This window comes from Anolis carolinensis, chromosome 2 (assembly GCF_035594765.1).
Source record: "Anolis carolinensis isolate JA03-04 chromosome 2, rAnoCar3.1.pri, whole genome shotgun sequence".
NCBI lineage: Eukaryota > Metazoa > Chordata > Lepidosauria > Squamata > Dactyloidae > Anolis > Anolis carolinensis.
Genome location: NC_085842.1, coordinates 34530320 through 34556043, shown reverse-complemented (window position 1 = coordinate 34556043; position 25724 = coordinate 34530320). Strand labels below are relative to the sequence as shown.

Here is a 25724-nt window from a genome sequence, read left to right as displayed (position 1 = left end):
TTTTGTTACCAGGTGAGTGTATAGCGGAACCAGCAGTGTCCAGTTAACACCATGTGCAAAAGACTCAGACCAGGCAGGGGAATTGAAAGAACAAAAGGAAACTTTACTTGTTGAGTTGAAGTCAAATAAACAGTTCTGCAATCGTACAATGTCCATGTAGTTGCATGAGATCAATAACTAATCAATCAGCATTCAAAATATATCCAGCATAGCACATGTAAATTGCTACTTGACCGTAGCTATTAGAGAGCATGTCTTTTTCTGTGCTCTCCCAGCAAGCTCAAATTCCAACTGACAAACCAGCCATCTGCCAGCAAACAGATACATTGTTTTGAGGCGTGGCTTTGCCTCTGCAAAGCTGAGCTCTTTTGCAGAGATCTCCTGCAAACAACCATGCAAGGATTTCTTTACACACACACACACATAGCAATTTGGCGCAATAGTTTTAGCCTTCAACTCCCAGAAATCCTAACAGCTGGTAAACACCAGGGGACCCACAGGTTAAGAACTACTGATTTAGAGGTAAATTAGTAGAAAGTCCAACAAGTATCTTTCCCCATTCCTGGCAGCAAACTTAGCCGTATTCAGAAAATACAGTGATATTAATCAGAAATGGTTAAACCAAGATGCAATACAATGGACAAGATTCTTTCTATCAATCTACAGGCAATCCCTGAGTTACAAACATCTCGTTTGTATAGGACTCCATTACAAATGGGGGTGAGACAACAGGAAGTGAGAGGAAATCTACCCCAAGAAAGCAAAATACATTCCTGTAACAACAACAACAACAACACCACTTTATTTATATACCATCCTATCTCCCCAAAGGGACTCAGGGCAGTGAACAACAAAATCAGCAAACATTCAATGCCATATAACGAACATAAGTAAATATTCATCCCACCCAAATCCCAAAACTAAACAAATGTTACAGGAATGTTAACACTTCCCTGTGCTACAAAAACTAAAAAAAAATGGTTGGACTTAAAAATGTACTTATTCCAAAATACATACAAATTCAACTTAAGAACGAACCTACAGAACCTATCTTGTTTGTAACCCTACTTCTCTATCTAGTTTACATCCCACCTTTCTTTTACATATCCTCTCAAAACCTAATTGCCCTAATCCTGATTTATCTGACTGCAACTGCTGTGAGCAACAGGGATCTGTTCTTCTTTTGATCAGGATATAGTAAATTGATGTTTCCACTCCTTTCCCTCCAGTGATCTCTACTATCATTGTTCCTACTTTCAGCAGAGATCACTCGCAGGAGGGAAGTGGGAACATTAGCCTACTCTGAATCAACTTACTGGAGAGCAGCAACTACCGCTATCTTTGAAAAGAATAAGGAAGTTGTTAATGGGAAAGAACCTGAGCTTCACTTACCTCTGCAGCCAGCAGGCCCAAAGCCAAAGGTGCCAGGGAAACAACGTTCACAGCGGCGACCCACAACATGTGACTTGCACTGGCATTGACCACCAACTGGGTTGCACTCCGAACTCAATGAGCCCTGTGGACTGCACAAGCAGGCTGGGAGCAAAGAAAGTGTGAGTATCAGGGAAAAGGAAGGACAAAAAGTAGTAGTTCTCCTTTCATCATAAGAAGGCAAGCCCTCCTCTCAACATTGATAAATAGGTCAACTGTAATATTTTTTACATCACAGTTTATTCTCTTTAGCTTTTACTCTATTTGGGTCCCCAGATGCTATTGAATGCCCATCACTTTTGATTATCCACCATGCAGACTGGGGACAATGGGAGTTGCAACCCAATAGCCCTTGTGGTTCTGCAGTTGGGAAAAGGTTAAAAGACATTTTAAAATCAAACATCACATCCACAAGACTTATATCGAAATTCAAATCCCCTTTATTCTGACCAAACAGAACAAACTACAACCTCCCGGATGTTACTGGATCACAACTCCCATCAGTTCTAGTCATGATGTCTAATGAGGAGGAATACAAGAGTTGGGAGTCCAGCATCTGGAGAGCCACATAAAATGACCTGATGGGCCTTGACTTTTAACACATATGCTCTAGGATTAATGCAGAGGACCAGATGTTTCCACTTGGTATAGGTTTCCAGAGACAGCTTCCTTCTCCAACCAACCCGAATTCCTTATATCACTTGGACTTTTCCAAGCGCAGTACGAGAATCTACCTATAGTAGTGTGAGACTTGGGTGGGCAGAGAGCAGGGGATTCTAATACGCTTGAGCAGTTCAACACTTACGCAATGCCCCTTGATGGATGACAGCTGACATGCTGGTGAGTAAATGGGCACAAGGCTCTGGGGTGGGTGCCTTAATCACAGGGCGAGCCTGTTGGACACAGCGGTAGCGCTCAAAGATCTCCTTGCGGGCAATGGAGGCAGGATCCCCAGCAATGAACATCTCCAAGGAGGAGTAACGTGGCATCAGTACCAACTTGGAAGGAAAAGAAGGGAGAGGATGTAAGGTTACTGCATTTCCCTGGTGCCTTCAGCAGGTTTTGGTTCTTTCTGCAGTAAATGCCTAGGTTCCTCCGCTTGATACTTACGGAGTCCAGCAGTATAGATGCACCTTGCAAAGGCTCATGTCCACCATAGCGAGTGAACTCCACCCGGATGGTATAGCTGACCCCTTGCTCCAGACAGACCGGCTGTGCCAACACCACATATCTAGGGAACAAAAGGGCCAGTACATAAATAAAAGGATTTATTTATAGGTAAATGATCCTTTTGCAGCATTTTTCTGAATGTCAAGGTTACAAAGCAGGCTCCCGAGGACCAGGGAAGTGCATGTGACCCATCTCCTGTCTTTCTGGATTCATGGGGCCACACTTCAAGCATAATTAAAGCTCATTTTTTAAAGCAAGATTGTGAGTACAAACTTTACCATAAAGTGATAGTTATGTTCCAGGAAATTTTTACTGGATGGGGGGACTTCCTGAATTGTCTGAGTGTGGTGAAGTTTTTAAGCAGAGACTGGATGGCCATCTGTAAGGACTGCTTTCATTGTAGCTGTTCTGCATGGCAGAATGGGGTTGGACTAGATGGCCCTGGTGGTCTCTTACAACTCCATGATTCTATAGTCCATTGATAACTGCACAAAAGGATACCCGTGGATGATGGGCTACAAAACTCCAACCCCTCTGTTAAATAAAGCCCTTAATTCAGATTCAATTGCTTGAATATCTTGAAGATACCAGTCCCTGTATGATCTTGGAAGCTAAGTATTATCAGTTTTGGACAGTATAGTACTTGGATGGAAGATTACCAATGAATACTAGTTGCTACAAGCTATGGTTTAGAGAAAGGAACCGGAAAACTGAAAATTCCTTGCCTAAGGAGATTCTATGAAATGCCATGGGATTGCTATAAGCCGACAAGCAACTTAAAGCCCCCCCCCCCCCCACACACACACAAGGGTTAACTACACTGAAGGTTCCAGCTCCCATTCGATTTTGGAAGCTGTATAGGGTCAAGTCAAGGAGCAGCAGGTGCTGTAGGCTATATTTCAGTGGAAGGCAAAAGCAAACCACAGTTGAGTATTCCTTAGTAAAGGTAAAGGTTTTCCTCTGATATTAAGTCTAGTCGTGTCCAACTCTGGCAGTTGGTGCTCATCTCCATTTCTAAGCCGAAGAGCCAGTGTTGTACATAGACACCTCCAAGGCCATGTGGCCAGAATGACTGTAAAAGCACCGTTTCTATCCCGCTGGGGCGGTACCTACTGATATTCTCACATTTGCATTTTTTCAAATTGCTAGGTTGGCAGAAGCTGGAGCTAACAGTGGGAGTTCACGCCACTCCCCGGATTCGAACTGCCAACCTTTCGGTCAGCAAGTTCTGCACCCCAGTGGTTTAACCCGCTGCGCCACCGGGAAGCTCCGAGTATTCCTTACCTTTAAAAAATCATTTCCATCCTACCAGTAACAACAAGTGAATAGACATTATCTTTGGCCGATGCAATTCATGGGAAAGGGGAAAGAAGAATATTGCCCTGTTCATCTGCAACAGTGTGTAAATTCTATTCGCTGATTCATTGTACAAAAGGTTAGCAATATCATGATTTTTTCTTTCTTTTAAAGTCTGGGTGCAGGCAGAACCTTACACATGGAATCTGGAGATCAGGAAGAGGAATACAATGAAGCATAGCTTCCAGGAAATACTGGCTGGGGTTTGAAAATCACCTATTATCTATTTACTGATAGTTTCTTTCCCCCATTTCTACCCTTATTCCTTCTGGAATCCCATCTCATTGTCAAGCAATTATTTTTTGGACTTTAAAGAAAGCTTGGGTTCGAAATCTTCAGTCTTGGAAACAAAATAAATTATTCCAAAGGGAAAAATGCAAAAGATATGTAATTTGCATAATTTATCTTATTTTTAATCTTAGCGCAATTCTTCAATGTCATTCATGCACAGTGGAAACAAAGACTATGCATTACAATTATCTTATTAAATGCAAAAGCAGATCTGATTTAGATATGTATCTCTGACTAGTCCTAACACTGCATGAATATTTCTCAAAATTTATAGCTCTTTAACTTTTAATAGAATCATAACACCGGATAGAGACCACAAGAGAAATCCAGTCCATCTTCATTCTGCCAAGCAGGATCACAGAATCAAAACATTCCTGGCAGATGACCATCCAAGCCCTGCTTAAAAACCAAGGAAGGAGAATTTACCACGCTCCAAGGCAACATATTCCACTTCTGATCAGCTCTTACCATCAGGAAGGTTTTCCTAATGTTTAGCTGGAAACTTTTCCTGGAATTGCAACCCACCCTTTTATTTCTTTGTCTCCACAGCAGAAGAAGACAAGCTTGCCCCCTCCTCGAAGTGACATTATTTCAGATATTTAAACATGGCTGTCATATGCCCTCTTATTTTTCCAGGTTAAATATCTCCAACTCCTCATAGGGCTTGGCTGGCAGACCTTTTACCATTTTAGTACAAACAGAGGTGAGTTTCCACAGACTATGCAACCTTTTTCCGTTGGCAATGTCAAGGCATTACCGATCCATGATTTCTCAGCACTCACCGTGATGCAGGCGGCAAAGATGTTGACATCACGTCATCAGCAGGGATGGTGTTTCCACATGGGCTGCTGGTGAGGATAGGTCCAGGCCGTATCACAGACACCTTCACCTCCCATTTTCCTGGCAGCTGAGGAGAGAAAGCATCTGAGTGCACTGCTCATGGGCAGCTTGAAGTCAGTAGAGGAAAGGAAAACTACAGACTTTAGCCAAGAGTAACATGCACCAGCCTCAGAAACAGCTTTTAAGGTCCAAGTCTCCCAAACACCTCAGAGACAGCTTTTGCCTCTCAGCTCAAGGGCAAAATGGCACTGCTTCAGAGGCAAAGACCATTTTCAACGAAGGTTTTCTCAAGTCAGAATATGGACAAAAGATTGTGTAACCCAACATACTAAAGAAATTCCACATATCAGACATGAAGTAACAGAGCACAATGATAAATAAAAGAAAGAAGGCTTTTTTCCAAGGTAGGGTCAGCCAAGGTAATGTGCCAGCATTGGCTGAAACTGAAGCTCACAATTTTAAACACTCAATATTTTGTGGCACATCAAAGACTAATACCAGTAAATGTTATTTGTTGAAGCTTTCATGTAGCTATTTGTGGCCCTTAACCTTTCCAGAGAGCCATTTTAATGGCCCAAATTAGACTGAACTCCCTTTCCCCAAAGCCTCTAAGACCAGCAATTCAGATTGGCTACTTTTGTGAACTGTGATCCTGGTCAAAGTGAATGGGGCTTCTAGGACTTGATGTTTTTGCCATCTACAAAACCCCCCTAAATTAAATGAAATACCCATATTGACTCAAATCTAATGCGCACCTCAATTTTCAAAACCCTGAAACCCAAAAAAGTGTTTACAATTTTACATGAGCGCACCCTAATTTTGGGAAGGCAATTTAGTCAAAAAAAAGCTGAGCATCAGATTCAAGTAAATACGGTAGCCTTTAGGATGTTTCAAGACTTTTGTTTCTGCTGCAAAAGATTACCACAGCTACTGGTCTCAAAAATGCTGTCCTCCCCTATCATTATTTCTTGCAGATTATTACCTACATTGTCAAGGGCTATATAGTGACTTATGGAAGTAACCAATACCTTAGTGTTAGCTAGAAAGGACTAGGGAAGGACATAGGGGGGAATACTGTAAATCAAACCATTTTTATATGTCCCTTGCTTTATCAAGTTGGTGAAAGGGGTTAAACTCCCTTCTCCACATAAAGACAATTTGCCCTGTCATTGCCATAAAAAGCTGAAGCCTTCATTTAGATCAGTGGTTCTCAACCTGTGGGTCCCCAGGTGTTTTGGCCTACAACTCCCAGAAATCCCAGCCAGTTTACCAGCTGTTAGGATTTCTGAGAGTTGAAGGCCAAAACATCTGGGGACCCACAGGTTGAGAAGCACTTTTAGATGTTTAACACCAGGATTGATACTGGAAGGTTGAACCTGATCCCAATCCCCTTATTTCACTGCAGGTGAGACAGAAACTGGGTAGATACAAAACCGAGTCACCTGAGGTTCATAGCGCAGCAGTATGTCATATTCCATGGTGAAGGGCACATTATCAATCCGAAATGACACCACGTTGCCCTCCAGCACCCGTACAAAGCCCACTCCCGTCCATGTAGCTGGCCGGCCTGTGAGGTGCATTCGCTCCACAACTTCAGCTCCCTGTCAAGAGAAAGACCAGTATGATGTTGCCCTTCTGTCAAGAAAACACACAATATACTCAGCAACCTTTGTAATGGATGAACCAACAGCTCAGTATCTTATGTCTACGAATGAATGATGATTTCATTTGTTTTATTCTTTTTGTCAAAGATTTGCAGTTATTCATAAGTAAAATGGAAAGAAATTGGGATTAGAAAACTATGGGGAAAGACAACTGACAAATCTTATCAATTCCAATAGAATGCTCAGCAATTTCAAGTCTGTACTCAGTCAAGCATGTGATATTAGGATTGCCATGTTCTTTTTCTTTGACAGGTTTCTCATCTTTTTTACAGTTGTTGGTAACTGCCTTCCAGTCAACTGTGGAGCCCCCCCAGTGGCGCAGTGGGTTAAACCCTTGAGCTGGCAGGACTGCTGACCGAAAGGAAGCGGAGTGAGCTCCCATCTGTCGCCTCTACCTTCCTATGCAGGGACATGTGAGAAGCCACCCACAGGATGGTAAAACATCAAAACATCCAGACGTCCCCTGGGCAGACAGCAAATTCTCTCATACCAGAAGCGACTTGCAGTTTCTCAAGTTGCTCCTGGCACAAAAATAAAAAACAATCCCAGCCAACTTCAGTTTATGGTGATACTGTGAATGAGAAATCTCCATGTCACTTTGTCATCAACTGCCCAGGGCCATGGTTTTCTTGTCCAAGTTCATCTATCCATCTTCCTCTTTCCCGCTGTCTTCTCCCTGACTAAGCATTACTGTCTTTTCTAGTAAGTCATCTCTTCTCATGATTGTGGCCAAAGTATGATGGCATAAGTTTAGTCACCTTGGCTTCTAGGGAGAGTTCAGGCCAACATAGCAGGAAAGTAATCTTTTGTGTGTGTTCCATAATGAACACTGTGGCGTTGGGAAAGGAAGTTTAAACTTTTCCTTGTTCTGCCACTGTTCTTGTAAAAGTCACCTCTCTAAAGAATTGAAATTCTTTCCTGCAGTTTAATTTTTCTGAAGCTTCTCAAAGTTTCTTATTGCAGCTGTTTACATGACGTAATGGTTGGCTCTGCCCAATAGCTAACTCTTCTTGGGTCTGTTGACTCTGCCCAGTGGCTAACTTGAGGTTCAAAATGTCCTCATTCGTTTTGTGTAGACGAAAGGTCAAAACGAAACGATAGCACAAAGAAAACAAAGGAAAAAATGATGCACACATCTCTAATATTTACACTAAGAAGAAGATTCACTTAAAAGTTTTTAACTCTTCTCAGGAAGATCATACATTAAAAAGGGTTATGATTATTCCAAATAGTGTGAATGCCAATTAATTTCCAAAAGGTTCACATTTCCAAAATGCTATGGAGATTTCTGGTTTCCCAAAAGGTTATGATCTCTAAAAGGTCATGCCTTTCCAAAACATATGGTCTCCAATAAGAAATTGCCATTACAGTTCCCCATACCAACCACCACTCCCACTATCCCCTGCCCCTTTATGCTTCACCTGGTGAAGTTCAGCCTCTTCTGCTTCATATGTGTAGTGATCTAGCATGATGTGGAAATAGCCAGTCTGCACTTGGCTGCACTGCCTGCCGACCATGTGGCTGCGGCAGCGGCATTGTCCTGTTTCAGTGGCACACCTGTTTTGCAAAAAAAGAAGCATAAGGAAGACAAACATCCCGTTCTTGTGATGCATGGCCTACCCACCACCCCTGCTGTCCATTAAAATGATTCTATCTTGAAGGTGCAGGATACTGAAGCCCTGCTGGAGCTAAGCAGTATCAGGTCTAGTCAGTATCTACAGCAGTGGTTCTCAACCTGTGGGTTCCCAGATGTTTTGGCCTTCAACTCCCAGAAATCCTAACAGTTGGTAAACTGGCTGGGATTTCTGGGAGTTGTAGGCCAAAACACCTGGGAGGTTGAGAGCCACTGGTATAGATGGAAAACCATTTTGGAACTCTAGGTATGTTGAATTGACTTTCTGTTTCAAATCTACATATTAATTATTATTTTTCAGCAGTATAACTGTTGTTATGCAATTGCATTGAATTTCACAGGAGAGACACCATGCAGAAGTTTAATAAATACATCAATTTTTAAAAAGAGATGTTTTGCATACCCCTGATCTCCCTTACCCTCCATACTTTATTTCTCCTAGGTAAATGTGTGTGTGCGCCTTCAAGTCACTTGTTGATGTACATGTGACTACATAATGGTAGGAGCCCCGGTGGCGAAGTGTGTTAAAACACTGAGCTGCTGAACTTGCAGACCGAAAGGTCCCAGGTTCAAACCCCGGGAGTGGTGTGAGCGGCCACTGTTAGCTCCAGCTTCTGCCAACCTAGCAGTTTGAAAACATGCCAATGTGAGTAGATCAATAGGCGGGAAGCTAACGGCGCTCCATGCAGTCATGCCGGCCACATGACCTTGGGGATGTCTACGGACAATGCCGGCTCTTCGGCTTAGAAATGGAGATGAGCACCAACCTCCAGAGTCAAACATGACTGGACTTAACATCAGGGGAAAACCTTTACATTTACATAATGATGTTCATATGATTTTCTTAGGCAAGGAATCCTCAGAGTTGGCCTTGCCAGTTCTTTCCTCTGAAATATAGCCTACAGCACCTGGTATTCATAGGCAGGATCCCTTCTAAATACTAAACAGGGCTGATCCTGCCTAGTTTTCAAAATAAGGCATAATCCGATACTTTTAGAGTTTCTAGACATGGCACCATGGTTTTCTCCCTCATGCAGGTCCTTTTTCAGGCAAATATACTTTCTAAGGCAGGCATGGGCAAACTTTGGTCGGCCAGGTGTTTTGGACTTCAACTCCCAGAATTCCTAACAGCCTCAGGTCCTTTCCTTTTCCCCCTCAGCCACTGAGGGGGAAAAGGAAAGGACCTGAGGCTTTTAGGAATTCTGGGAGTTGAAGTCCAAAACACCTGGCCGGCCAAAGTTTGCCCATGCCTGTCCTAAGGTCATCTGATAAACTTTGCATTGCACTTCATTGGCTTCTTGATTTTGATTCTTTTTTTGCCCAGCCCTTCCCTCACCCTTAGAATACCACCAAAATTTACTTACTGGTTATCATGGGCACCTCCTACATCACATTCACAAGGCCGGCAGCCATGTAGGTCAGGGCTCAAGGCCCAGTGTTCAGGCTAAGAAGAAGAAAAGGATGTGTTAGCCCAGGTGACAAAAGCATGAGGCAAACGCTAGATTGCCTGGTACTCACCAGACACTGGTTACAGCTGCGCCCGGTCACCAACCGTTTGCAGAAGCAGTCTCCCGTGATGGCATCGCACTGGGGCCCATCTTGCACCGTGCCTCGTGGGTCACACTGACAACCTGGTGAGTCAAGGATGTGTGGGAAAATTGTCCAGAATACCTTGGAATTTGCATTACACAAGGCAACATACCTTCTGCCATAGATTCATGAATTCATTGGGACCTGAGAAATATTATTACAGTAGAGTCTCACTTATCCAAGCTAAACAGGCCAGAAGAAGCTTGGATAAGCGAATATCTTGGATAATAAGGAGGGATTAAGGAAAGGTACCGCTCCAGCGGGAAGGTAACGGCGCTCCATGGAGTCATGCCAGCCACATGACAGGGCCGGGTTGTGGCGCAGGCTGTTGAGCAACCAGCTGCAACAAATCACTCTGACCTATGTTAAGGCATTGAATGTTTGCCTTATATGTGTAATGTGATCCGCCCTGAGTCCCCTTTGGGGTGAGAAGGGAGGAATATAAATACTGTAAATAAATAAATAAATAAATAAATAAAATTGGAGGTGTCTATGGACAACGCCGGCTCTTCGGCTTAGAAATGGAGATGAGCACCAACCCCCAGAGTCAGTCACGACTGTACTTAATGTCAGGGGAAAACCTTTACCTTTACTAACAGTGTAGTAAGTCTCTTTAGAGTAAGTTCAATCATCTGCGCAGCGGCTAGAACAGATATTTTGCTGAATTAAGCAACACAATCTAGAATCTGTCACTTACATCTTTATTAGAAGGAATTGCTTAAAAGAGACAGTAGGCAAGCTCAGAAAAAAAAATGGGCCGAGAAGGTACCTACGTTGGCAGCCTTGTGGGTTGTCTGCATTCAGTCCAAAGAAGCCGGGCTTGCACTTGTCACAGCGGGCTCCCTGCACATGTTCCTTACAGCGACACTGTCCTGCGATGAGCCCCAGCGTTGGGTCGTCGTGTGTGTCACACACCCCACCATCCAATGTGCCATCAGGGTCACAGTCACAGGCTACAGTATGGGAAGGAAAGGGCTTGTCAACGGGGGTGAACACAGAATTGACTCCACAATTTAAGAACCCAATAAAGAGCCAGAAAGAAGACTCATCCAACAAAGTTAGAAAACAGAAACCCACCTCCTTCTAGTACAGGCATAGGCAAACTTTGGCCCTCCAGGCATTTTGGACTTCAACTTGAAGTCCAAAACACCTGCCAGGTCGAAGTTTGCCCATGCCTGTAACTGTAAGTATTTTGATTTTAGTTTTGTTTAATTTTTGTGCAACAATAAAGAAATTTCCTCTTCATGGTTTTGAGTCTTTTATATACATCCAGTAGTAACAATACCCATAAAATCCACTTCACTTTCAGGATTTAACTCATCAACTATCATATGGGGTGATCTTGTAAAAAGGCCAAGAAATACTGGATTCAAATATATTTGAAGTAAATTAAAATGAAACTTGCTGGATGATTACCCTAGAGAGAAAAAATGGAGGCTTGACTACACCAGTGAGAATAATCTATGTATGCCTAGAGATTGAAGGACTCAGCTGTCCCAACATAAGATGATTAGTTTTTTGCAGATATGTGAGTTAGCTGAGATGGACAAACAGCCAATGTTGATCAAGGAGAAATCCTTGACCAATGTCAACAAAGACCAGGACAAAATTCTACTATTGGTTTTCTGACTTAGAAGGAGGTTATTAAAAGCAGAAGGGTGGTCATATAGGGGTATTTCAAGGGAAGAGTAAATTGAGACATGAAAAGTAACAGCCAGAAAGTATGAGATTCAAATATTAGTTTTCATTGTTCTGTGTGTAGAATGTCTTTAGTAGGGTTGTGTGTGGTGGTAGTGGTTATAATTATTGTTTTAGATTGAGTTTGTCAGCTGTCCTAGGTTTGCATTTCATAGTAAGAAAGAATTTTTCTTGTATTTTTGTTTGGGGAACATGGCCCTTTTGCTTTGTGAAATCTGTCATTCTACATATGTCTTGGTTCATCTTTTTGAATAAAACAATAGTAATAATAATAATAATAATAATCATCATCATCATCATCATCAAAATGTCAAGTGGATTGTTGTGAGTTTTCCATGCTGTATGGTCATGTTCCAGAAGCATTATCTACTGACGTTTCGCCCACATCTATGGCAGGCATCCCCAGAGGTTGTGAGGTATATTGGAAAAACTAAGCAAGGAAGGTTTACATATCTTTGGAAGGTCCAGGGTGGGAGAAAGAACTCTTGTCTGTTGGAGACAAATGTGGATGTTGTAATTAATCACCTTGATTAAGGTGCATGCTTCAAGGCCTGGCTTCTTCCAGCCTGGGGGAATCCTTTGTTCAGAGATGTTAGCTTGCCCTGATTTATTCATGCCTGGAATTCCTCTGTTTTCAGAGTATTGTTCTTTATTTACTGTTCTGATCTTAAGAGTTTTTAATACTGGTAGCCAGATTTTGTTCATTTTCATGGTTCCCTCCTTTCAGTTGAAATTGAAATCAGAACAGTAAATAAAGAACACTCTAAAAACAGAGGAATTCCATGCATGAATCAATCAGGCATGAATCAAACCCTACTTGCCTAGTTTCCCACAAACCTCACAACCTCTGAGGATGCCTGCCATAGAAGTGGGCAAAACATCAGGAGAGAATGCTTCTGGAACATGGCCATATAGCCCAGAAAACTCAGAACCACCAAGTGATTCTGGCCATGAAAGGCTTCAACAACAAAATGTCAAATGTTATGTGTGTGATTATTTCTACATGACACAGTAGATGCTGCCAGAGCCCAGAAATTTTACTGCAGCACAAGGATATCATTGTTAAATTGTTAAAGGATGTTAAGTCTTAAAATGTTACACATTTTATGACACTAATTTGTTATGTAATTTATTTTATTTTATTAAATCTTTCAACATCCAACTATTTAAAAGTCTTAAAATATCCAGTAACAAACTAATGCATCGGGAAATGTTAAATTGGCAACACTGACACATTTTAAAGAATAAAGTAGCAAAATGTATATTATTGTGGAAAATGTTAACAAAATAGGGACACCAATTTAATTTCCAATACATTATTTCTAAGCTCTGGGTACTCTCAGACCTTAGGCCTGTCTGGGAATCCTGCTTGTTGGGTTTGTGAATTACAAGCAGAGCTTCAAGTAAGGATTCCTTCTGCTCATTCAACAGTTAAGAAAGAATGCTCTGTTCAGTGACTATCAAACCGAAGATGAGAAAAAGTCCTAGCAAAAGCATGATGTAGAAAATCTGAGGTTTGAAGGATCCTAGTTTCTTGAATCAGATTTACGACTGCAAAACCTTGAAGATTCCCACATTGTTTTGCACTTACCTTAAACAGAACCTCGAGCTTTTGAGAAAAGGCTCAAGGCTGCCTACTCACTTTGTTCTTGCTGTGTGCCTTTAAGGAGTTTGTGATCTATTGACCTTAGGCTTCCGCACTACAGATTTTTTAAAGGCCTCACTTACTGGTCCATATGTCAATATTTGTTGCATCACAAGGCACTGTCTACTACCTTCATCAAGACAGGGGTGACCAAACTGTGGAGTTCAGTTGAACTATTTTCAACTAAACTGTAGAGTTTACTTGAAACTCAAGTCCTGAAGCTAATACAGAAATGAACCCAGGTTTACAACAAAGAAGCTTGTATTGGAGTTAATCTCTGAGAACATATATGGCCAGCTCTTTGTATCCGCCTCCACAGATTCCCATCATCCATAGCTTGAAAACACACCCATCCAAAAATCTTCATGTTGCCATTTTACATAAGCAACACTGATTCACTGTGCCATTGTACATAATGCGACTTGAGCATCAATGGATTTTGGTATCCACAAGGAATCATAAAAAACAAAACAAAACAAAAAAAAACAGCAGATATCAAGTGCCCACCATATAGAACTGAACGGTACTTTTTGCGGATGATGGTAAAAGGTTCAAATTGTTCAAAATTACATTACCTCATCCATTTTCCTTGGTTATTCCTGGTGATATTTACCCTATCCACTATTGTGATTCCCCTCTCCTTCCCAAATTATTCCCAAGTTGAAATTCAACCCCTTTCCCCATCCCTGTCATAAGGAGTAAGTTTCAAAACACATCAAGTAGGAAGATACTTAGCAATTTTGGATGTAAGTGGAGCCATCAACCAGTCCAGATACCTAAACCCTCCAAAACTAACAGAATTCCTGTACCAAAGGACAGAGATTCTGAACAAGAAAAGTACCCCCCTCCTCAAAGTACGCAAGACCATGGCCTTATTCCTCTTGTGCTCCATGCCTTTGCCCCCCTCTCACCATGGCAAACATTGGGGTCACGGATGTCCTTGGTGGGGTCCTTGTAGTAGAAGGGCTTGCAGAGCTGGCAGTTGCGGCCCATGGTGTTGTGCTGACACTCGTCACAGACTCCGCCACTCGTGTTGCCTGTGGCCAGGTACACAGCCATGTCAAAGTGGCACCGATACGAGTGCTCATTGCAGTTGCACTCTGTGGGTGGGAGGAAAATAGGGTCAAAGTCACCAACTGGGCCTGTGCTTTGAGCCTAGCACAATGAAATATCTTTGCTATTATCCAAATCCATGCACAAGCTAACCAATTAAAGTCTCAAGGGGCTGGACCAACTCCATAATGGGAATTATTACAACCCTGGGATTCTTCGATTTGGTTTAAAAACTGGAAACTAAGGGGAGAAGTGATAAAATTACAGCACATAAAACGGCAGTCGTGTGGGGAATGTATCTGAGAAGAAATTTTTCTTTCTATGTAGGGCCGGGCTGTGGTGCAGGCTGGTGAGCAGCCTGCTGCAATAAATCACTTTGACCATGAGGTCATGAGTTTGAGGCCAGCCTGTGGCCGGGTGAGCACCCGTCAATTAAAAAAAAAATAGCCCTTGCTCGTTGCTGACCTAGCAACCCGAAAGATAGTTGCATCTATCAAGTAGGAAATAAGGTACCACTTATAAAGTGGGGAGGCAAATTTAACTAATTTACGACGTTGGAATGAGGAAGTGCCGTCACAGTGGATGATGAAGCAGCTGCTCCCCCCGTGGCCAGAATCGAACATCCCCTCAGGAGAAGGTTAAATTGCCTCTGCGTCTGTCTCTGTCTCAGTTCTATGTGTATATGGGCATTGAATGCTTGCCCTATATGTATATAATGTGATCTGCCCTGAGTCCCCTTTGGGGTGAGAAGGGCGGAATATAAATACTGTAAATAAAATAAATAAATATGTTATATTAGAACCTGGGAAATTACATGTTGGTGGGAGATTCTAGATAGATAAAAGAGTCTTAAGAGCTGAAGTCTGACAACACCTGAGAATCATGACTTAGAAATAGGGTTGGTTTTGTCACTAGAGACAACCCATCATAAATTTCCCAAGATTTCTGCAAAGGGGCGAGAATAGGAAAGGAAGCCTCTTGTGGTTTGCCCAGCTCCTGCCTTGCTTTCGTCAGCTCTAAGCACTCCTTTGCCAGGAGGTAAGGTGAAAAGCAAACTTCTGATGTTTTAGTTAGGCATTTAATCTGGGTCAGAATGTGGATTTAAGAGATCTGGTCTCTCATCTTTCCCCCATTTTGGGTAGTTCCTATGTAGACAAACACACATCCCGGAACTCTTAAATCTACATTCTGCCCCCGATTAAATGGTTATATGGAAGCAGCCTTGGTTTTCCTCTGCATCCCCACTTGCGATACTCACTTTTGCAAGCATTGGTGCGCCTTCCTTCAGCTGGGCGCCAAGGCAGTTCATGGTAGAAGTCATCACACTGCTCACAGTTCAGCCCTTTGGTGTTGTGTTTGCAGACACAGCGACCATGCACCTGTTGGCAAATGAATAAGGTCGAAAATTGAAACCTTCAAAAAATACTCATATTTTCTAACTGTACACCATAGTTCTTCTACAGAGGGTTGTTAGGTGAAAATAGGACAGGACCCTTACCTTTAATGGGTGCATGGAAGAAGGAATTGTCATGCATGACAAGCAACCATTTTGAAATTTTACGCTAACATTAAAGATGCTGTAGCCATGTCTTGTTTTCACCCAAGAACCCATCTTTCACTCCTTATACAACACACACATTGGCTGCACAATCACATGCAGAGAAACATGTCATTTTATGCTGGCTGGAGATTTTGGCATTTAGAAAATGGCCTTTGGTGTGTGCTTTTTAAACTGTAACTCTGAGTCCTAAGCAAACGTTGAATATTTGTATACTTACCCAGTCTACTTTTATAATCTCTCCATTTTAATCCATGTTTTTATTAGCTCTTGTCATTTGTTTTTACTGGCTAATGTTTACATTTTTATGATTGTGCATGTTTTTTGTCTATTGTTGTGTTTTATATTGCTATTGTTTTTATTCGGGCTTGGTCCCATGTAAGCCGCCCTGAGTCCCCTTTGGGGAGATAGAGGCGGGGTATAAAAATAAAGTTATTATTATTATTATTATTATTATTATTATTATTATTATTACTTGGCAATATCTGAAATGGCAAAGGAAGATGATGAAGATGTTTCAGTATTAAGAAGGCACAGTTTCAGAACTCTGAGATGTTCACTATGGAGTTAAGAACAAGCACAGCTGTAGCTAAGAGCCAGCTTGCAAGGTTTAATTCCTCATTTAATTTATGTAACACAGTTGGCTCTCTTTATCCATAGGTTCCATAGCCAAATATTCAACTAACCGTGACTCTAAAATATTAAATAAAACTTATGCAGTACTCATTTGAGTTGTTTGCTATTTTATATAAGGAAATCATTTTACTATTTTATTGTATGTACTGGGACTTGAGTACCCATGGAGTCTGGCATCTACAGGGAGTACTAGATCCAAACCCCAGCAGATACTGAGAGCTCACGGTATGTTTATACCAGTATTGAACAAAGTTATTGTTCTGGAGTAGAACTCTCAGGATTTTCCTTTTTTCCCTGGCCACAACAGCCAGCGACTTCTCCAAGTTTTGGTTTACACCTGCTATCATAGAACTAAAGGTAGTAGATAGAGAAGTCTTGACCAGCACAACAATATGCAGAAACACTTAGATACGAGTCCCCCAGTGTGGTGCAGCCAACAAACCTCACAAATCACAGGGTTAGCTAGGGTCCCAGGGGGCACAATATGCCATCTGAACACACCTGGGGGGGGGGGGTGGACTAGGCCTTACTAGTATCTCTATTGGACCTACAATAATTGATAGCCCCATGCAGCCTTTATGGTAGACAAGAGAAGTAACAAAGAAGTGGAAAGTCTTACAGTACTAGAGGGAGGAGCAGGGGAATGGAAGGCTAGAATCCAGAAATAATTACTTAGTATGACAGTTCCTTACCCTGTGGAAAACAATCAGTAGGTGCACTGTTTCCCTATGCACTTTGATCACTGAATAACCTATTGAATATCTCCATACAAGGCCTCTAAATAAGTAAGCAATAAGTAAGTGGTCCAAAAACCATGCAAAAAAGCATCTTTCCCTACTGAATTTATCCCAGTGGTGGCAAATAGGCATTGTTTTTCTTTATTTTTCAACATACCTTGTTTACACGTAGAACTGAACTGCATGTGGAGTTCCATTTACAGACAATGCACTGAAGAAATGTTTGTCATATTGCAATAAGGGGGAAGGAACTGTTTATCTCCACGCTCAAATATTGTTAGATAGCAGATCTGAACAATTCTTACTAGTATAGCATGGCAACGAATGCTAGGAGTAGCACTACAATGTCTATATTGCTTCTCTGCGGTTTGGCAAAGCTAAAGTGTAATAATAACACCTAGAGGTCTGTATGATTCCCAACCTTTCTGTAAAGGAAACCAACTACCAACTTTTAGGAATAGTGGGAGTTGAAGTCCAAAACATCTGGAGAGCTGAAGTTTGCCCATGCCTGGCATAAACAATACAGTGTGTGTATGTGTGTTCCTATAGCTGTGTGAAGGAGCCTTACCATGCCCTCAACATCTGCAGGGCTGCCAGCCAGGGGAGCACACTCGGAGGCATGCCCATAGCAGAAACAGTTGCCTCGCAGCACCATCTCATACACGGCATAGTAGTACTTCTCCTTGATCTCCCGCCGTGAATCCAGCAGGTTGTCTCCCAGGGTGTGCAGCTTGGTCAAGTTCACCCGTAGGTTGGTGACTCGCAGAAGATCTGATAAATAAAAAAATGAGGAGGGGAGGAAAGAAGGAAGACCAGAGGAAGTGTCTCACCATTAGAGAACATTTTTTAAGACAGGGCTTTGTGTGTTTGTGTTCTATATAAGCGGTCATATCTGACTTTCCCAGCTTCCAGAAACACTTGGCTAGTTTTTCTCAGATGACTGCACACCAAAGTTAGAAGGGGAGAGATTACAATTTTCCAGACACAAGCCTAGAGCCAATAGTTAAATCCATCTACTACCAAAACAGAAACATGTCTACAACCAAAATTATCCAGCCTCAAATAGATCCAGAGACATGAACAGCTGCAGGCCATAATGGGAGGCTGGAGAAGGCAATGAACTAAACTGGGAATGCATAGGGGAGGAGCAGAGAAAAAGAGACAGTGGGAGAATGGAGTGGGAGTTTTTCATGTACTGGAAGTATCTGGTGGAAGCATTTGTCTTTGGTATACCCTCCTGTAGAAGATAGTCCAGTATTGGTAATATGTTTACTCAGAAGCTTAGGGAAAGTGGTGAAATTTGACACCTCAAAAATCATAGAACCGGCGGCTTCCTTATAAGTTCTCTAATACAGCCACTTGCTGACGAAGGGAATTCTCTGCAGCAGATTCCCTGGCAGATAGTCATTCAGTCTCTTCTTTAAAACTTCTAACTAGTGATGGTCTGCTTTTAAGAACCTAAAAAGAGTTCCTGATGTGACTGTTTAGAGCTGGAAAACATTATCCCCAGCAAGCTGCCTTCTCACAAATGAACATACTACATTCTCATTCTCTCTCTTTCTCTCTGAGACCCATTGATGTGGTCCACTTGCTGCTATATTTCCATCACACCTTCCCATGAAGTAACACAAGAACAGCTGTTGTGAATGCGCCTTCGGAGACTGTGAATGATAGTGGTGGGATCAGGAGAGGAAAGAAAAACCCTCGCGAGGAGGGCTCATTGGAGGATTTGTTTAGGAAAAGGGTCAGGGAGACTGATGGGGAGTCTTCTGAGGAGGATTCATGTGGGGATCCTGAGGTGGAAATGGATGCTGGGGAACAGGTGTTAACGGACGAATTGGGCACGGACTGGGCACGGGCACCGGAGATGCTTGGGGACGAATCGGGGCCCATGGATACTGCTGATGCTGGGGAAGCTTGGGTGTCTTCAGAAGCAGATCCCACTTGGTCTGCCTGGAGGAGTGAGAGGGGGTCCACAGGTGTGAATAGAGTTGGGTATGGGCAGGATGACTGGGACTCTGATGAGGAATTCAGAACACCTGACCCAAGGGCATTGGCTATGTGGAGTTCTGATTCAGATTAAGAAGTTGAGACACCTGCTCTTTGGGCGTGGATAGTTTGGAAGCCCAGGGAGACCTGGATATATTGGGGTTGTTTGGCCATTATACCTTACATGTGGCAAAGCGTTGCTGGGCGCCATTGGGTTTCCTGTGTGTGTTACTGAAGACTGGACTGGGACTTTGCAACGAATCTGCTGTTCGCCCACGTTGCTTTGGCTCTCTGTGCCATTTCGTGTTGTGACCTTCTTGGATGACTTCAACCTCTTGGACCTTGGACTGGAACTTGACTTGGCTTTGCTCTTCGCTCTCAATCCATGGCTTGGCGTCGTTCTTTATTCCGTGGCTGTCTGCTGTTGCTGACTACTACCTTCACTCCTGAAATCAACGCTATCTGCTTATCTCGACTTCGGACCAGCTTGACGACGTTCTCCAGCTCTGCTCCTTTAACTCCTGGCTTGGCGTTTGCTTCTGCAGCAGCTTGGTGCTACTGGCTTATCCCGACTTCGGACCGGCTTGACGACGCTTTCTCGCTCTGCTCCTTTAACTCTTGGTTTGGTGTATGTTCCAGCAGAAGTTGCTGCGAGCTCGCCAGCGTCTCGCTATTTCGCTGGCTTTGCTGTTTTCAACTGGGAGTTCCCTAGCTCAGTTTGGGCGTTTGTTTGTTTTGAACTCCTTTTTGTACTTTTGAGTTTTGGGAAAGGTTTGTGGGCTTCAATACTACTTGCTTTAGTTCATGCCTCCGTTTTTCAGCCCATTGTGAACTTTTGGGTCAAGTTCGAGAATTTATATCTCTGGCTAATCCGGATTTGCCAATCCTTTTTTGGGGGGGTTTTACCCGCTTGTTCTACTTAATAACACTGAAAGTTAAGTGTTTTAAGTCTTTTTAGTTTGTTGAGCTATTTTTTGGACTGTTGCTTTAATAAACTCTATTTTGCTCTCTAATTGGCGTCTGACTTTTGACAACAGCTTTCAACACAATTAGGAGAAACAAAATGCAGAATGTATAACTGACACTTAAACACAGCAAAGCACAAAAATACTATATAACAGTGGGAGAATTTTAAACATTAAGAGTTCTGAAAAAGCATATTTAAAGAAAATGGTCTCTACTGCCCATTAGAGAGTAATAAAGCACACTAACTTCAACCAAAAGGCCATTTCAAGTCTTCACAATCATAAGTAGAAAAACTCTTTTCAAAGCCCAACAGAGAAACCTTCAAACGAGAACAAAGATCTTGGGCATGATCTTTGACCTCCCCTCCTTTAAAAAATATCTTAAAACTCATCTTTCCCCCACAGTCTATGGAGGAGCAGATAAATATTGTTAAAAAAAAAAAATCCCCGCCCCCTTCTGACTGGTTTCTTACTAAGGGATAACACACTGTAGGGCAGGTATGGGCAGACTTGGGCCCTCCAGGTGTTTTGGACTTCAACTCCCACAATTCCTAACAGCTGGTAGGGCTGTTTGGAATTGTGGGAGTTGAAGTCCAAAACACATGGAGGGCCCAAGTTTGCCCATGCCTGCTGTAGGGCCACTTCATTCCTATATGTTATATCTCTAGATTCCATCTGAACAGTACTCGGTTATTGCACCTTAGGAGGCCCAAATGTCAGCTCTCCCATAGAGCTTATTTTATATGCACTTTTAATTATAATCTGTATTTTATCATTTTATCGTCTTATGTTTTTATGCATATTTGCTTCTGTTTTTATGATTGTATATGGTTAGCTACCGAGCACAATTCAAGGTGCTGGCTTTAGCCTATAAAGCTCTAAACGGTTCTGGCCCAGCTTATCTGTCCGAACGTGTCTCCCGCTACAACCCACCTCGAAGCTTAAGATCATCAGATGAGGCCCTGCTCGCGGTCCCGCCAGCCTCACAGGTGCGGCTGGCGGGGATGAGAGACAGGGCCTTTTCAGTGGTGGCTCCCCGCCTATGGAACGCCCTCCCCATTGAAGTCAGGCCGGCTCCCTCCCTCCTGTTTTTCCGAAAGAGAACAAAAACGTGGTTATGGGACCAGGCATTTGAGCACGAGTAGCAGCAAAAATGAGATATGAATATATGACCTACTGACAGACCCCACCTGGACATGGAAAGCGCCTTAAATGTATATTTAAATGTATAATTATATATATTTTTAATGTATATTCTTAATTTTATTGTAATTTTTAATCTTGATGATTTTTAAATTTGATGAAAACTGTTTTTTGATGTGTATGTTTATATTGTAAGCCGTCCTGAGTCCCCTGATGGGTGAGAAGGGCGGGATAGAAGTGATGTAATAAATAATAAATAAACAAATAAATACGGCATCGAATATTTGCCTTTTGTATGTGTAAACTGCCCTGAGTCCCTCTGGGGAGAGAGAAATAAAGAATAATAATAATAATAATAATAATAATAATATAGCACATGTGACAGTGAGATCTACATGTGTGTATTCATTTCCAAGCTGGCCTGAGGTGCATAGGCCCTGGAGGCTACATATTCTTTATTTGAGAAATGTGTGGGTTTGCTACTCAATTTGCAAAACAAGAGCAGCCCACCTTATTGTATTTTCTGGATTTGTAGTTCTGCCATAAGGCTAATATGCTGCAGTCAGGCCATGGGAAAATCTGGTGCAGCAGACTTGTCTGAAGACTCTCCTACAGATCTCACAATGTCAATTATGCACTTGGAATCCATATTCTCTCAAAATAAGGAAGGGTATTTGTACTTCTGGACTTTCTTTGCCTGAAATTGACACTTTACACCTCTTTTACAACCCATACCCCAAAGAAAGACTCACTCTGGATTTTTGGACCGTACGGGTCCCGGATGTGGATAGCTGGGTCTAGCACCCTGTAGATTACCTGTAGAAAGGAAGAAATAACAGTCATAAAACAGACTAAAGCCAATAACAGATAACTTAAGAGCCACCAACTACACCACCCCTGAGCTCAGGCTGGATCTACACTGCCATATAATCCAGTTCAAAGCAGATAATCTGGATTTGGAAACTGATGGGGCCTCTGCCTCTCCATCAAAGAGAATGACTATTCCGGTGCTAAACTTGGAGGCTATGCCTGTCTCTTCCCCCAGCATTAATCCTTCAGATGCTTTGCCTGACACTCACCTCTCCTTCAGTGGAGGGTTCAATGTCTGAGTAACGGGACTCGCAGATGACATCGTCCACCCGCCTCAAGGGTCCCCGGGAGGCAAATGGGACTGATGCTGCACAGTCATAGGCAAAGTAGCGATACACCTGCCAAGTGCGGCCAAAATCTGCTGAACGCTCCACCAACATGGCTGCTGGCCGGAAAGTCTATAAAGAAGGGGACACAGAGGGAACAGGGTGTCTTTAACATACAACACGCATTCAATAACATAAGGACAGCACTGCAATAGTACATTCATGAAGTAACTCCCAGGTGATGAGATACTTGTCAAGGAACAAATGCAGCATAGAACATAGGCCACATACAAGAAAATGCTATTTCTATAAAGCTGGATTTGTTCAGTCTTTTTTCCACTTGTTTTGGTGGCATTTTCTTTTTTGTCACATTAACCCCTTTCCAACCAATACATTTTTACATGACCCCATGTATATAGGTATATAAAACAGGTATGAAATGAAAACATTTACTGATAATAAATCAGCATTTGCAAGGCTTGTTAAAAGGCTGATTTTCCTTTTTGTGGAGCATGGCTAAAGCATTTTCTGCAGAGTCTACTGCAAACAATGCACGTCGTTGCTAACAGGTTTGTGTAAATGGGTGGCGTTCTGAAACAGTTTGGTTGCTGTAGCCAAACATTTGTGACCCTAACATTGAGTTAAAGGTACCCATTTGGGATTGGGGTCTAAGGTTTAAGAAGCAGCTCACTACAGTGCACTGCATAACAATCCTAGACCTACAGAAATTAGCTGATTCTAAAACCATCCATTTTTAAGGCAAAACAAGATATAATGTGTAACATTCTCAGCACACAGAGAGGAATTGTTATGTACACAAGCATACTTTTAAATCATCCTTTACATGCAAATAAAATTGAACATTTTGTGCAATACGGAACCACTCTAAATAGAAATAAAAACTCTAGGCAGCTGACAAATCATTATTACATAAACAAATGTTTATAGAATTTTCTTGGAAATGTCAGTTTAATAATTCCCTTGTTTAAATTCAACACTGTTTAATATACGCATTTCACAACAAATATATTCTCTTTTTTATTAGTCCATATTCAGGATATGAATTTAAGAGGAAAAATCTAGTCCTGTACTTTCCTGTCAAACTGAAGTTTTTTCCCCCTAAACAATTTCTTCTGTGATGTCTTTAAAAAAGAAATATCCACAATACAAATGTGGCAAAAATCAAGTTAATTCAAAAGTGGTTGAGCAGCCAATCACAATAATGGACTGTAAGATGGATCCTACCAACAATATATTGTTTTGAGCTATCTCATTATTTTGGTGTGTTTTGATCTTGAAGGGGCAATCAAAATCTAGTCTTTTGTTGTAGCCCAGCAAGTGTCAGAGGATTTTTCAGAGAATGGGGGGGATGGTGGGTTTCAAATTGAGGATTCTGTGAGTGATCAGAGAGAATGGCAGCAGATGAGGGCAATGTTTTGGACTCCTGTGCTAGTTCCCAAGCAACAGAGGAAAGTGAAAGTCTTTGGGAAGATGGGGAGTTTTCCTGAGAAACTAGATTAGGTCTCAGAACAGAGGGAGTGAAAAACAGACAAACTAGATGTTCTCACAGAGTCTGAGATAAGACCTTGAAGTCCAGGTGTGTGTGGCATGATATCATGGGTGTCTAGATGGTCTTAAATTAAGTGGTTTGGCTTCAAGCCTCTCAGAGGAGACAACATTGCCATAGGAGATGGCTCTCCTGTCTCTGATCTCAAGTTCATGATTCAAGTATACTCAACATTCCTCTTCTGATTCATGCCTTTGCATCCTTGGAGAGTTTACTATGGAAAAGTTCCTATTTTCATGTTTATGGATTTATGTTAGAAGTACTGCTGTGGATTTTGGTTCTCTTGACTTTATGCTCTTTGTCATTTTTAGATTACTGCTATTTTGTATTTCATATTCTACTAACCCGTTTGGAATTGCCTCCCCCCCTTTTTTATCTGTTTTCTTTAATAAACATTTTAGACAGAATTACTGGATTCTGGTGTGGTGCTTGTTGAAAAGGTGTTTCAGTACTTGAGTGCAACATCTTTTTTTTACTGAAGTCCTGCTTCTGGCAGAAGTCAAAATTGCTAGAATATGGGTCAACATAACTACCTTTTAGTTGGGACTCACCGTTGGAGCATAAATACACTGATTACCTGATGAAAACTAGAAATGTATGTCAGAACACAGGAAGAGAATTTAAACTCAGTGAAGAAGACACCATGAAGCCAATGACTGAAGTGTAAACCCATCTGGCCCCAAATAGGACACACCTTAAAAGTCATGATGAGGTGAGTGAAGTGGAACTCGGCTTCCAGATCTAAGCGGATGCTGACCTGTTCCACACCTGGAAAGAAAGAAAGGTTGGTGTTAAGCCTCACTAAAATATAATTCAGTTAAGTTTTGTGAGCTCTTTGTTTGTGTACTGAAGCTTAGTAAGCATACTGTTAAGAGCTACAATCCCTACAGCCCCTAAGACAGCACAGCCACTGAATTCTAGGAATTGTAGCCCCAGAAAGTAGGTTTTAAATATTCTGGATAGAATCCTTGGATTTGTGTCTTGAAAACCTGTTGGAGAGTTCTGAGGGATGCTCAATAAGGGTACATTGCCCATTACTGCTGATCTACATATGCCATCTCCTCTGACCTCTAGAAACCTCTAGAAACCCTTTTTCGTCTGTGTGGTAAAACATGGAGAGCCATTAGGCCTATTGCTATATTTCGTAATACCTGTAATATACAGTATTAATTTAGCAAATTTGCCAGTCCTACTAATAGTTAACTGCAGATGCTGGGGGAGTACATTAAGTCTTACCCAGCCATTCCTCTCGGTCAGAGGACATACCTGTGAAGTGCCACAAATAGAAACTCTAATTGTAGCATCCTCTGTAAATGAAGCTCATAAATTTGAGTGGCCAGTGCAATATATTTTTTCTTTAATGGCTCTCATAATTTCTATCTGAGCCATTTCTTGCTACATTTTGGTGGATGCGGGGGCTATGTGTCAAAACATCTTTAAGACATCTTTCTACAGGATGATGGTAAATGCATTTTGTTTCTGTGTGCCTTCAAGTCATTACCAACTTAAGATTCCTAACATGAATTTATCACAGGGCTTTCTTGGCTAGATCTGTTTAGTGACATGTAAACATGATGATTTTAAATACGGTAAAATATTTTAGTATTGATAAGCAAGCTATT

The 25724-nt window shown here is 42.0% G+C and overlaps 1 protein-coding gene across 1 annotated transcript in view; it reads right to left on the bottom strand.

Moving 5' to 3' along the window:
* LOC100562869 (laminin subunit beta-2) overlaps positions 1–25724 on the bottom strand; it is a 73502-nt gene that overhangs the window by 29347 nt on the left and 18431 nt on the right. Inside the window, exons 4-18 of the mRNA XM_062973773.1 lie at positions 24797–24870; positions 22479–22667; positions 22152–22215; positions 17871–18073; positions 15630–15750; positions 14230–14418; positions 10749–10928; positions 9904–10016; positions 9750–9829; positions 8174–8309; positions 6531–6689; positions 5031–5155; positions 2542–2662; positions 2237–2429; positions 1393–1536 (exon numbers count right to left, since the gene is read on the bottom strand). Of these exons, the coding sequence (XP_062829843.1) occupies positions 1393–1536; positions 2237–2429; positions 2542–2662; positions 5031–5155; positions 6531–6689; positions 8174–8309; positions 9750–9829; positions 9904–10016; positions 10749–10928; positions 14230–14418; positions 15630–15750; positions 17871–18073; positions 22152–22215; positions 22479–22667; positions 24797–24870 (2091 nt within the window). The remainder of the gene's footprint in view (positions 1–1392; positions 1537–2236; positions 2430–2541; positions 2663–5030; positions 5156–6530; positions 6690–8173; positions 8310–9749; positions 9830–9903; positions 10017–10748; positions 10929–14229; positions 14419–15629; positions 15751–17870; positions 18074–22151; positions 22216–22478; positions 22668–24796; positions 24871–25724) is intronic.